The sequence below is a fragment of the Lepidochelys kempii genome, chromosome 4 (genome assembly GCF_965140285.1).
Source record: "Lepidochelys kempii isolate rLepKem1 chromosome 4, rLepKem1.hap1, whole genome shotgun sequence".
In the NCBI taxonomy this organism is placed as follows: domain Eukaryota; kingdom Metazoa; phylum Chordata; order Testudines; family Cheloniidae; genus Lepidochelys; species Lepidochelys kempii.
In genome coordinates this window covers 53,401,988-53,416,235 of record NC_136383.1, presented here as the reverse complement: position 1 = coordinate 53,416,235, position 14,248 = coordinate 53,401,988, and the positions used below count along the sequence as shown (strand labels likewise).

Sequence of the window (14,248 nt, the reverse complement as noted above, 5' to 3'; positions counted from 1 at the left end):
GAGTTGTACTAGTATTAACCAAGAGGAGAATTTGTTCCATTGTGTGCAATATGTAGGCACAAAGAGCTAAGTCTGGGTTTGTGCTTTAGAATTGGCTATTCATTGCTTACCTTTTTAAAAACCTTTAATTTAGCTTATTAAAGATGTCTCGACATTAGACAACAACTAACTGCTGCAGTATTTCTAGGACATATGCAAACACATGCAGGCCCATAATGATTTGCTATAATTCCCAGTAACAACTTTGCTTGAGAGGGTGTGAACTGTGTGAACCAAGTGAAGTATATGTGTGTATACAGTATGTATGTGAAAAGAGATGTATAGGAGTGCTTGTGTGAGTATTCACAACACATGGTTTGGTGATATCCATGTGATAAACTGCAGAACCATGTCATAAATTGCAGTTATCATGTACATTTGACTGCCTCACATGTGTTTACTTCACCACTCATCAATAATGCAGCCATCCCAAACTCATACTTATAAACACTTTGCCAAGATTTGAAATAAAAGGAGCCTAAAGTTAGTGTCTCTAAATCTGTATTTATATGCCTAAATAAGTGGGCTAATTTTCAAAGTGCTGAACACTTAGCAACTTCCATTAATTTTAGCGGGAGCTGTTGGGTGCTCGGCACACCTTGAAAATCAAGCCACTTATTCGGGTGCTTCAATATAGACCCAGAGGAGACTGCCCCAATTTTGAAAATTGTGGTGCTTTTGTCTAGTAAAGGGGTGGCCAACCTATGGCTCTGGAGCCACAGCAGCTTTTCCAAAGTTAATATGCGGCTCCTTGTATAGGCACCAACTCTGGGGCTGGATCTACAGGTTCCAACTTTCCAGTGTGCCGGGGCGTGCTCACTGCTCAACCCCTGGCTTTGCCACAGGCCCTGCCTCCTCTCTTCTCCCGCTCCCCCCCAGAGCTTCATGCACCCCACAAAACAGCTGATCAGGAGGTGCGGGGAGGGAGGGGGAGGTGCTGATTGGCGGGGCTGCTGGTGGGTGGGAGACACTGGGAGCGGGTGGTGGGAGCTGCTGGGCGGCTGCTGACGTATCACTGTGGCTCTTTGGCAATGTACATTGGTAAATTCTGGCTCCTTCTCAGGCTCAGGTTGGCCACCCCGGTCTAGTATATTTCTGATAATAGTAACTAGGCCTTAATATTATGCCCATCACCATGATGTAAAGACACTGAGAACACCACATTATACTAGAACATGCTCCTTTTATATTTGTTGAGTATTTTTTCTTTTTTTTTCTTCTTTTTTGTCTTGGAGCTCAGTAGCTGAAGGCAATCCACATAGGCACAAAGGCAATGGTCAATAAATCATAAAATCATAGAAATTAGTTCTTTTTTTAAAAGAAACTACTGTATTTTGCATTTATTCCTCTGTTTCAAAACAAACCCAAAATTATCCAAACACCGTCTCAGAAAGGTCTATCTGAAACTGTCCTGTTGGCATTGTATCTGATGCACAAAAAGCCTATTTATCGTGTAATAAATACTTTAGATCAACATAGCTCATTTTCATTATTTTTTTTTTCATTTCACCAAAGCAAGTCCATGAGTTATTTCAGGTAAGGATGCTTTTTATGAAGTTAGATTGCAGTTCTTTGATGCACAGCCTGATTCTAAAGCTTAATTCCAATTTTACGTATCACAATAGTAGGATTTCAGCTGAGTTATCAGTATAAACATTTACATAAGTAAATACTGGAATAAAATATAGATGGGTTCTGATTAAAATATCACTTGGTAGCCTTTGGATTCCCTTAAGTTTACTAATCCCACGATTTTATTGTCATATCTAGAAGTACTGCCTTGAAAACCAACATCTCCAGGAATAATAATATCACATCGTTGCCCAATCATCAGGGCTCTGTTCCAGCTCCCATTAAAGTCAATAGTAGTCTTTGTGCTTGATCAGCACTAGAAAAAATTCACTAATATATAGGCATACGTTTAGAGGTGCAATAACATTTTTAGGGTACAGGTTGTGTGCTGCACATTTTAGATTATACCACAGACAATGGGCAGTTTTTGTAGTTCTCAGAGATTGAAGAAATGGGGAGGGGAAGCACAGCTCCCCCGTGCTAAAAAAACACAGAGTAGCTCCCCCTCCTTCTTGGATGGTGTGGTGAGAGCTCCCCCTTCTGTATGCTTCTACAATAACCACTGGTAATACCAAAAGATTCAAGTGGGATAATTCCTTAAATGGCTCAAGCCTGCTCCCACTGAAGTCAATGCCAAAGTTTGGCAAACTTCAGTAGTAGCATAATCAGGCCTAAATGATGTAAATGTGGAGATAACTTTGTGATCCAGGTGCTGTACATCCTCCGGTACATTCAAGGGGAGGAAACAATTAAAAGCACAGAGAAAAATATGAATACAGTTCTTATAATCAGTCTTTTCCCTTTACTTAACCAAGGAAAGCAGACTCCTTCATTATGCTCCCTTTCCTTATCAGTTGGAACTCTACTATATTTCATATTTGCTCCTTATCTTCTATTTAGAATACTTTTTCTTTAAATTAAAATATTTTCCTGAAAAAAATTGCTGATGCTCGCTATGATTTTGATTTTAAATGAAAAGCACATACAGGGAGGGTAACAAATAATTAGATTAAAATATAAGCAGATGAGAGAGAAATAAAAAAGAATTCCAACCTTTATGCCACTTTGAACAAGCTTGTGTATGTCCAAAAACGGTTCCTTAATTATGTCCCCTTCAGGAGTGAAAATCTTCACATATCCTTCCTTCTCAAGGATAAAGAGACGATGTGATGCATCCCCACAGTGCACTGCACCAACAGGCTGCCTCAAACCACTCACAACCTCCTGAATACAGAAGCAGTTGTGCTTGTGCTTTCTAAAGAAATCGGAGAAAAACAGTGAGACTTTTTTTATTATTATTATTTTGCAAAAGATACAGTTCACAGAACCTTCACATAACATTGCCCCTGAGAACTACAATACAAGGTTCCAAAAGTGGTATTACAAGGATAATTATAAAGGCCAAATTCTGTCCTCAGATGCACTGTGGCCCCTCCTACTGAAGTCAATGAGAGTAACCTGTGTACAGCCAAGAGCAAAATTTGGCTTTATATAGCTGGGAGTTAAAGAAAAGTAGTCTGAGATCTGAGAGCCGGGGAGGGAGAGCAAAATTCACAGAGAGGAAAGTGAATATTTTATAGGCAAATTCTCTCCTAAAGTAAGCACTGCAAATCCCAAAGACTTCAGAATTTGATAAAATTTTCCTTATTTTGGAGAAGTGTACTGAAATAACATAATCCAATTTATTCACAATAGTGGAAAATGTACAGGAGAAAAAAATGCCATATGCATAAAAACAGATTTGCTAATAAATTATTGTAGAGAGAACTTCCATACTGCTGTAAACTATTAGTAATAAATTTCAGATCAAAATGACACACATGAAGTACATATGAATCACAGAGAAGCTTGGCTCATAATACTCTGTTAGTAACCTACATATTAAAAGTATCTAAGCTAATGTGATTAAAAAAAAGGCACTTAAACAGCAGCAGAAGAAAATAACATCTGGAGGACACAGCTGCTGAGCATAAGCACAGACTGAGCTGATTCACTGTGAAAACCACAAAGATTTGTCAGTTTTTTTAGATTAAACAGCATTTATCTTTATGAACCTGCTGAGCTCTTCCACTTTGTCATATTCTTCCATCTGGTCCAAATAGTTAGAAGCTGGGCCTCGCACTTGTTTTCTTGGAAAATCTGGAAAGCACAAGCCACCATCTTTTCTTGCATAGTAAAAGCAAAACTCATCAGCTGTAGTTTGGAGAAACCCTTAAAAATGTAAAAGAGCATAAAAGTGTTTAGTGTATTGCCAAGCCTGCAGGTTTTGTGCTTTCAACCTAATGTTCAAATGGGTCATATTCTGAGTGGAAAAATAAGCACTTTAAACAAAGTTCTGTCTTTAAACACAGATAGATGGAGTAATACCTTTTGTGGCTTACTCTTCTCTATTTCTATCACCCATTATTTGCAATGTGATTAAGCAGGAAAAAAACAACGATGTTAAAATAATACTAAGGGTCAGTCATAAAAACATGAGAGAAAATTCAGAGTTAAGGTGGCCATGCACCTGTTGACATCAGCAGACCCGACTAATAAAGGACAATGTGTTGTAAAGCTCAAGCTATTGCAGCCTTAACTTAACTTGTTCTTGCTGTTTTGGTTTATAGCTGACGCTTAGCATTATTATTTTAACAACATTATATTACAGAGTATTGGTTTTCATTTTGTTTTTATGCTGCTAACTACCATTGAAATAATTGATGGTACTTTCCATTGATTTATAAAAGGGTGTAAAAACTTCATATCAATATCTTAAGAGCTTCATGAAGCATTGGCACCAAAAGACAGACAGTATAACTGGTGCATGAGCAGTAGTCTCAAAAAGAGAGGACTAAGGATAAAACAGAACTTAATTTATATTCAGGTGTCCTTACAACTCTGTGGTTAGTACTCTGCACTACCATGGGAGAACCTGAAGTTCAATGTCACAGACTAGTTCTTCACTCTCCAGGGCCTAAGAAGAGGGAGTGCTGCATCCTGCTCTGTAGCTATACCTGAAGCCTATCTAAAGCAAGTGTGCATGGGTTCTGTAAACTGTCTTTAGCTGAAAGGAGTTCTTTAGGTTTGGGGTTATTTAAAGAAGGAGTCTGAAAACCAAAAAGAAAAAAAAGAAAAGAAATGAGATCTATGAGGAAGAACAGTGCTGCTGTTGACTTTTTAATACATTCCAGTAACAGCAAGACTATTACTTTCTGCCTATTCATAGACCTATTTCTAGTAAGTTTCACCCATTTTTAATCCTCTTTATCAAAGCTCATGTGTACATCAGAAGGCAGAATTTAGCCCATTATATATAGCGTGTGGGGTTTTGAATAAAATCAGCAAGGTAGTCTGGTTTAGAACATCTTTAAGTTCCCTTTGCACTGCCAGAGCAATGCAAAAGGAGACTTTGCATGAGTCAGGATATGGGCCATGGTATATACAGAATTAATAATGATTCATTATATAGGATAAAAGTTTTATTGGCACTCAGTTGGGATCATCAGCATGACTCTCATATAAGTAAGTAATGCAGTTATCCCAAATTTATGTCAATAAAACTTTTGGACTTCAACTCACAATCATGTATTCTTTTCATATGCATCCTCCTTTAATAAATAAATATCCAGGTAATTCCAAATAATGGGGCCAAATTCTGCCTTTGGGTTATAGAAAATAAAATTTGGAACACGTGATTGTGTGTTGTGGCATGAAGGTTTCATTGGCATGAATTTGGAGATTCAGCAAATATCAGCAGCTAGTGGCTGTTTCTAATTTATAGGAAGTAGCACAAGAAATGCATGAGAAAAAAGATACATAATTTTCATATGGAATAAGTGAAGATTAATTGTGACATAACCATGGAACAGTATTCCAAGGCTCTGTATTTGTCAAGCTAGACCCCAAAACAATCCAGAATCTTGATGTTGAATTATTTGACATCAGAGGGCATGACCGAGCCCTTAGTAATTTCTTTCTCTACATACAATCGACAGTCAAGCTAAGTGCAATGGACATTTGGAGCTGTAGAATTACTACATGCTCAATATGCCATTTTTATTAAGGACACATTTCTTTGTTCTGAAATTTTGTCTTCAATAAGAATAAATGGGAGTATGTGTAGATCACACTGTTTAGCCAGTGTATGTTCATTTCTAATAACAGTCAGATGCAAACTCATTTAACCTATGCCATATGGAATGTTCTTTACTTATACATAAAGTGATTGACTTTATGCCTGTGGCTATTTGTATCATGAAGTATTTTAGCATGTAAGCAAGTATGAAATGTACTGAACTTGTTTTTGCCATTCAATAAGCCCATTCCTTTTTCATATTCTATAACTCTGTTTTTAAAAACTGGGGTTTGAACTGAACTCTGAAATGCTACAGTGTCAATGGATGAACTTGCTAAGTTGTCAAAAAGAGATGGTGTCTCTATAAGGACAACTCCAATTGTGCATAATGGGTAGTATTTCGAAAAATGCTCAGAGTTGGTCTAACTGCCTCCATGGAAATTAATGGAGTTAGGCCAACTCTGAGCACTTTTCAAAATCCCACCCTCTATATGTTCCATCCAATTAAGGTCAATTTATCTTTGGATGTCTGTGCAATTCCCATTGACTTCAATGGGAGTCTGGCACATGCATAAAAAGGCAGAACTTGGCCCTTAGGTTTTATTCTGCCATGTAATAAGAAAGCATTACTTACAAATTTTTGCTGCCATATATTACATAGACTAGATCAGATATGAAAACTGTCCCAATAAAGAAATATTTACATTATATAAGGGGTCAAAATCCTGCAGTTTTTACTCTATCCTTAGTAAAGCACAGCTGCTACTGACTTCTCTGGGGTTTATGCCTAAGGGCTGTAAAGTGTGGCCCTCTGAATTTCTGTATCTATTGCTATGTTTTTAAAGACCCTTACAGGTGGTGATGAATTTTCTCTGCTCATTCTAAGTTTCTCCTGTTTTGCTAGGATCCTGCAGACATTATATTTCTTTATATTTGAAAAATGAATGGTAAAAAGAGAGAGGAATCTGATCTCAAGGTCCCAGTCTGTATATCCCTGAAGTTGAGGATTGTTCAGGTCAGGAAATCTAGATCTAAACCCATCATGTGGATTTGGGATCCAGTCTGGATCCAAAACTTGCTAGGAAAGGTTGGAGCTTCCAGGTTCAGAAACTATTTCCCTCCTCCCCCCAATCCCACCCTTCATCCCTATCTGACTATGTTTTCCATCATCCTTGACTCCTTCTACCCTCTTTCCTATTGCAAGGTCACCCAGCCAACCCTCAGCCTTGGCTTCACTCACCAACAACTTCCTCTGCTCCTGAACTCATCCAGCTGAACATCCTGGATGGCAGTCCCACAACCATGCTGACTTCTACCACTGCAAATTTATTCTTTCCTCCTACAGCTCTTCCACCTCACTATTCAAGAAGCACCACTTCTGCATTATCATTCAATTCTGCCATTGCAAAGTTGCAACCAGAGCTGCCTCTCTTGCAACTTTGCTTCCCTCCTTAAACCTTTCCATTGCTCCAACCTCGCTAAGGTCAGGGTGTCACTGATTTTTTTTAATCTACAAGAGCTGATGGGACCTCTCTTCTTCTCCCTCTAACTCCTCCTCCAAATCACCCTCTCTACTCCCCCCATCACCAAAACTGAGATTTCTTGTTTCCTCTCCTCCTCTAACCACTCCAACTGCCCCAGCAACCTCTTCCCTGCTTCCCATCCTGATCTCCCTACTCCCCACTCTCCTTTTCTTAATGTTTTCCCTCAATCCCACATTCTCCAGTGGTTCATTCCCTTCACACTAAACGTATGCTCTAATTTCCTCTTCATAAAAAAAAAATCATCCTTGACCCCACTTACTTCTCCAACTACATTCTCTCTTCTCCCATTCATTTCCAAGCTCACTGAACATACTGTCTACAAGTGCTGTCTGGAAATCCTCTTCTTCATCTCCCTTCTAGACTCTTTTAATCTGGTTTCTCCCTCCACTGAAACAGCTTTCACCATCATATCATCTTCCTGACCAAATCTTCTACTATATCTCCAACTATTATCAGCCTAACTTCTTTGCTGCTTTTCAACTGATTGACCATGCTCTTCTTCTTGAAATCTTATTCTTCCTCAGCTTTTGTAACCTCCATCACTTTCTGGTTACTCCTATATCTCAAACTTTTCCTTTGGCATCTTGTTCAGTGTATGCCTCCTCTCCCTTTCTGTAACTTTAAAGAGGAGTCTTCAGTGGACTGATTGAGTCAGGTTCTGATCCGGGCCCCAGCCTTTACCCACCACAATCATGGGGAGCCTGCTGTAAATTAAAGCAGCCCCTGGACTGCTCTAACTTATCCTGGGCCTGTACCATGCCTGGAACAGGTCAAGTCCAGAAGACACGCCACTCACCTCTTTCTTGAGCTGTGCACAGGATGAACGGCTAGCCCACTGAATTAAATGGAGCTACATTGATTTATGCCACCTGGGTATCTAACCTAATGACTTTATTCCTGCTAACTTCGTTGAGATAGAGAATATATATATTTTTAATCACAAGGAAACAGAACAATACTTCCCTTAGTCATTTCTTTGTTCCATGATGATGGATTTTGAAAAGTTTTGGGGGGGTATAAATGAACAGCTTTCTAGATTCACATCTGAAATTGTTGACAAAAAATATGCTCACCTCACTCTCCTCAACTCTTAGCTATGTTCCTGAGGTGACTCCAGCCAGATGCTCCCCCTGCTGAAACCTTTGGAGACTACCAGGTCAGGTGGTCACACAACTTAATCCCAGTGGATTTTTCAGGTGTATGGTAATGGGTCTGCATACACCCAGCAGCAGTGTGGAACTGTTGCAGCCTCCACACTGGACATTTTTCGGCTAATACCAAATAACTGTGGAAGTACTTCTGGAATTGCAGTGCAGGGAGTGATTATTCTCCATTTCTGCCATTTTGGTTTGAATGCCACTTGGTTAAAACTCCACATCTAGATTCTCACTTTGGTAACATCTGGAACTGGATGTGCACACAATCACCTCAACCAGTTTCTGTTAAAAACAAGAATAATGGGCACAAGGGGACAGGTAAGCTGTTTAACCCCAGCTAATGTCAGTTTGCTTCCATGATAGCATTTGGTGCTTCAAAAGTGAAGAAAAATGTGATTTCTAATTCAAAGAAGGGATGTAGGCCCCTTATTTGTAGCAAATCTTCAGCTTGGCTACTGGATTTGGGCACTGAGGATACATTAAAAAGAAAAGGAGTACCTGTGGCACCTTAGAGACTAACCAATTTATTAAAGCATAAGCTTTCGTGAGCTACAGCTCACTATGAAATGAGCTGTAGCTCATGAAAGCTTATGCTTTAATAAACTGGTTAGTCTCTAAGGTGCCACAGGTACTCCTTTTCTTTTTACAGATACAGACTAACACAGCTGCTACTCTGAAACCTGAGGATACATTGTGGACGAATGGAAAAGAATCCTCTCCCCAAGCCATGGAGCAGTTGTGGAGCCACTCTCTAATGAATCAGTCCCATAAGGCTAAGTACCTACTAATATTTTTGACTTGCAGATGGAGAGAGAACTGAATGGATTTCTGATGCTAGTCAGTAATAGAGCTGGTCTGAAAATGAAACTACAATTTAACAAAAAGAAATAGTTTTTTTCCAAAGTTGAAATTTCAACCAAAAATTGCTCACCAGCTCTTGTCAATAAAATACGTAACCTTCCTATATCACTTTATGGAGTAAAAGCACTTTTGCCATCAATAACTACTCCTTGTAATTCCCCTGTGATGTAGTTGGGTATTATTCCCACTGCACAGATGGAGAAACTGAGGGAGAGAAATTAAATGATGTGCTATGTGCCAAACACTGAGTCACTGGCAGAGCCATGATTAGAACTCAGACCGGTTTACCTCCCAGCCCTGTGCACAGTCCTCCAAGCCACATTGCCTCACAAGAACCTGTTCTTTGCCGTTCATGTCAAGCAATCTAAATAATGAAACATAGGTTGTGGGTTCTTTTTGTTTGTCTTTTCAATACTTGTCAAGTTTGTAAAACTTTCAAGTGGCAGAAACAGATTTCATACGTGGATTATAAAACTCAAATGAACTATGAATTTGCTTTTAAATGTACATGTATATTTTGAGGGACACTCTAGAATTCTATAGGTCACTTTCCCCCAAAGTGTGACTGAATCTCAATACCTTCATGAAATATTAATACATGTGCCAATGACCACTCTGCCAAACAAATCAATTAACCCTGTCCGACATAAGTATGCAACGACTTTCTGTTAGTGCAGCCCACTCTCAGAACAAGTATTTAGAATGATTATTAGCATCTGATTGATGTAGGAAAACTCCTATTCTAGCTAGCTTGTAAGCTCTTTCCTGCAAAGCACAGTGCTCTGTCCAGTGCTAAAGTTATGCTTTCATCTGGTTATCTTTCAAGGCAACCTGGGTGGTCACAAAAAGCACTTGACATCTTGATGCACTTCAGCAGTTTTACATATACACAAACTTTGTAGAAAAATAAATTTGTCATTCATCACCACATATGTTGATCTGGGGAGTGAGGATCCTGAGGCTGTGTAGCTCCTGTGCTGCTCAGCCCATTCCCTCTCTGCCCCCTCCTCCCTCCTTAACTTTTGTTCCCTATAGAGCATTTTTCTCGGAAACTTAGACTCTAATGAAAAGATGATGTAAATGTTCAGCAGAATATACTCATCATTTGGGTTAGTTACAAACTTGTATTTAAAAAAAACACTCTTTGTGGTGGCTTCCAGGATGGGCCAAACGTTTACAATATCTACTCTGTTATCTCTGCTCGGCAGGCAGTCTTGGCAACTATGATCTATTCTGCTTTGCTCTGGGGAATGTGATAAAGAGCAAGAAACAGCTGGTTTAAGAAAGCCTTAGAAACATCTCTGTAGTTTATAAAGACAATAATAATATTTTCATATTTGAATGGGTTTAGATACATGTTAAACCACACCAAAGGGAAAAAGCAACTCTATTCAAAATGTTTTTGCAAGTCAATAAGAGAACACTACAGAAAAGTCCTGCATCCCTGTGAGTTCAAAGAAAACAAAGTACATACTGTACCTAAGCAATAAAAGCATTGCCCACTTAAAGCCATACCTATTACACAGCTCAGTTTTACAGAACTGTTCATGTTATAAATGATTATTCGCAAGTTTGTCATGATCTTACCTAACTCAGAACTACATTATTTTCTTTTAAATTTCACTACTCAAAAAAATCCTACTAGTTCAACTTTTTTCTGTGGTGCCAACAGTGTTTGGATAAGGAGAGAGGAACAGTTGAAGAAAGGGCAATCATAATTATATAAATGTTTTAGTCCTGTAATTACTGATGATGTTGTTTAACATAATCTTTTAAGACAATATTTTAACTTTTTAAAAATGCAACTACCTTTGCAGGGCATTTTGGCAATCTTGTGTAAAGGTGATAAGAGTCATTTGTGTGATGGCTACAGGCACCATGGGCCAAATTCCGCTTTTGGTTATGCCAAGGTAAACCACGTGACTATGGCAGGACCCTTCAGTGTCAGTTAAGGGTGGAATTTGGTCCCATGTTGTTTACAGCATCAATGGAACTGATTCAAAGGGCACTGAAGTCAGTAGAAAGACTCCCACTGATTTCAGTGGGCATTGAATTCTGGTGCATATGTTTAAAAACAAAAATGTATGTGATTACCAAACCAGGAAAGGACACCTTAAATATTCAACATCTTTATACTACCTACACTATACTACAGCTTCTTTTTTTTCACTTTTTAAAAGCGTATCAGTTAGAAGAGCTTTTTTATGGTTCGCTAATTGTTTTTATGCTTTGGGTGAACAAAGTGAAATTTCAATACAGAGAATAACTTATTCTGGTGATTTGAAAAGTTATAACATATATCACTGAGTTTTCTAGAAATTCAAGAGGAGGCTGGGAAGAAAAAAACCCAAATATTCACTTGAATAGGAAAGATCTACCTTCATGGTCCTGACTCTACACTCCTTAATGTCTCTGGGGGTTTCCCAATGGAGGACTGCAGGATCTGATCCAATATCTCTTAAGCAATAGAGAGCATTTAAATTTAGACATCTTTTTTTAGTCCATTATTTTGCTATAGTTTTTACCTGGTATTTGACCTCTGCAAGTATAATAGAATTCTTTACAATAGTCTTTGCACAGGAAAGGAAGAGCTAGTTCTCTTTCAGATGCTTCCCCTTTCTCAGGTGAATGGAATAGATTCTGAGCATGTGGTGAGCAGTGTGCACATTTGATTTCTTCCAGTAGCTTCACACATTCTGTGTTGTTGGTAACAGAAAATATCTGCAAGCCACAAACCAGAGACAAATAAATACATGACCTACTTCCCTGTCTTATACAAAAAGATTCTTTGAAATAATGTAAGTAAATCATGCTAATGTAACCAGTACAGTTATGAATCAGTAAAAGTGCCATATTTTAAGTCACCATGCTAAGTGCAAAATTATTACTATGAAAGAGAATCACATGCAATAAATCCTCAGATTTTAGAGTACTAACAAGTGTTTCTCTTTCCAAATGCAAATTAATTTACTCTCACTAATCAAGCCTGCAAATTCTTAATTGTGTGAGTAATTCTTGATCAGTGGGAATACTCACATAAATAAGGATTACTGGCATAAGCAAGGGCTGCAGGAACAGGCCCTAGGTCCACTTCTCTTATAGGTGATGCTGAAAAATACAACTTCCAAGTCTAAATTACATGCATAAGAGGCTCAGATTAAGAGTTACCTAAAGATTTAAAACTAAATTTCTAAAGTCAGAACACATTAGAAAAACAATCTCCAGGTATTTATAAAATATGCAGGCTTTGGATTGTACTGTGAGCTTACTATTAAACCTCCTTTGGTTGAATTCTCAAAGGGGTTCCTCTGAATTTTCTGCTTTTCAATGCAATTATATTCATGCATATGCCAATGTAAACTGTTGGTAGAAAAAGACTTAGATTGTCAGTAATTTCTGTTTATATGAAATAGAAAATATGAAATTTTCCTTAACATACAGTCTGTCCTATTATTCAATTTTAACTTTGTTCTGAAAGAAGTCAATATATTATGCATAATACTTACTTAAGCACTACACCATGCTGTATAATTTGTATAAGTAAACACAAGAGCTTGGGGAGTGCAATGTCGGCATATCATGAAAAATAAATGTTAACGGAAAACAGCACATTCTTCACTATTTGTCTGTAATATTATGCACTTCATAACTTATTCTAAACCACATGGTACTAAGGGTTTGGTTTCTGATCTCTCAACCCAAAATTACGTTATGGCTCAATCCAGCATTCACTGCAGCCATTGTGAGCTGGATCAGGCCTTATCAGAACATAAAGCACAGCATCTCATTATTACTGATTTAGCATAATTATAAACAATTCTAATATAATTGTTTTTTAAAAAGTGATGCTACAAACATTTTATACAATCTTGCTTCTACCGTGCAAGTTCTCAGATCTCAGAGTGGATTTGATATTACTGTTTTTCACACTGTGAAGGACTCTGTGGTGATTCATTCTACTGTAAGAACACTGATTAATTCCTTTCAGAAAACATGCAGTAATTTTGCTAAATTACTCTAGGTAAATCAAATAATTAACTTGCATGGAGATTTTTGGCCCACAATTTGACGCATAATTGCTGTTTGACAGCTCATCAGTCATCAGAATGCCTAAGGCCAGTAATATAATTTTGAACTCATCACTTTATTTTTGGATGAGAATCACATAACTTTGTTCCCACGTATCTGAGAGTGCTTTTTTTATTATTTTAAATCTGGCAGACAAAATAGTAGCAATAATATGGCATTTTAAAAATCGCATACAAAATATTAATAGCAGCAATCCTAATTCTGAATATGACTACCTACTTTTTAAAATTTTTTTTAATTAAGGAAGCATTTCTCAAACTTTTCAAAGCCAGGCCCTCTTCAGGAAAATGAAATTAATCATGTCCTATACAACCCATCCATGTGCTGCCAAAGGATCCCCAAAACAAGCAGTCACTCAAAGTAGTCCCATTGGCTGCAATTGGACCCACTAATGTCAGTAAGTAGAACAGTACTTGGCCTGCCTTCTCTGGTAGAATCCTCATTAATTTCAGAGTTTTCTGGTTTGAGTCTGCAGGATCAGGCCCTAAATAGTCTATTCTGTACAGTTCTTATATTGCCATCATTATCATAGTATCTGAGTGCCTTCCAGCAGCGCATTAAGTGACATGACTAACATCAGTCACATGAAGTTGGCTCTCTCTCTTGTCCTTTCTGTACTAAGATAATTGTGTGCGCAGTGTAGTGTTTTGTTTTGGTATGGGGTTGTTTTGTTTTTTAAGTGTACACACTGATACGCGTTTGTATGAGAAGGCAAAGCTGAAGAAGCGCGCCTTGCACTTGGAGTAGAAGGTGGTGAGATTAGTGTTGGCCCTTAGTTCCTCCTGTTCATTCCAGTCTCAGACTAATCCCCAAGAAAGCTCAGTTTCCTGCACAGATGAGCTTTGCCCTTATGGTAGAAAGTTTCATGATGCCCGACCAGCAGAGTTGTCAGCCACGGTCTCCATCCTAGAATTTTAGTTGATCCTTTT

The 14,248-nt window shown here is 38.2% G+C and overlaps 2 protein-coding genes across 5 annotated transcripts in view; one reads left to right on the top strand and one right to left on the bottom strand.

Moving 5' to 3' along the window:
* Window positions 1-14,248, top strand: part of ANAPC10 (anaphase promoting complex subunit 10) — a 301,742-nt gene that overhangs the window by 243,791 nt on the left and 43,703 nt on the right. For 2 of the 3 annotated variants that reach the window (XR_013635694.1, XR_012158581.2), the window contains exon 5: window positions 2,730-2,888. The exons of the other annotated variant lie outside the window; for it this stretch is intronic. The gene's annotated coding sequence lies outside the window, so the exon portion shown is untranslated. The remainder of the gene's footprint in view (window positions 1-2,729; window positions 2,889-14,248) is intronic. 3 annotated transcript variants of the gene reach the window in all.
* Window positions 1-14,248, bottom strand: part of HHIP (hedgehog interacting protein) — an 87,405-nt gene that overhangs the window by 68,175 nt on the left and 4,982 nt on the right. For both annotated transcript variants that reach the window (XM_073341236.2, XM_073341234.2), the window contains exons 2-4: window positions 11,756-11,951; window positions 3,666-3,822; window positions 2,665-2,866 (exon numbers count right to left, since the gene is read on the bottom strand). In XM_073341236.2, coding sequence (XP_073197337.1) covers window positions 2,665-2,866; window positions 3,666-3,822; window positions 11,756-11,951 — 555 coding nt within the window. The remainder of the gene's footprint in view (window positions 1-2,664; window positions 2,867-3,665; window positions 3,823-11,755; window positions 11,952-14,248) is intronic.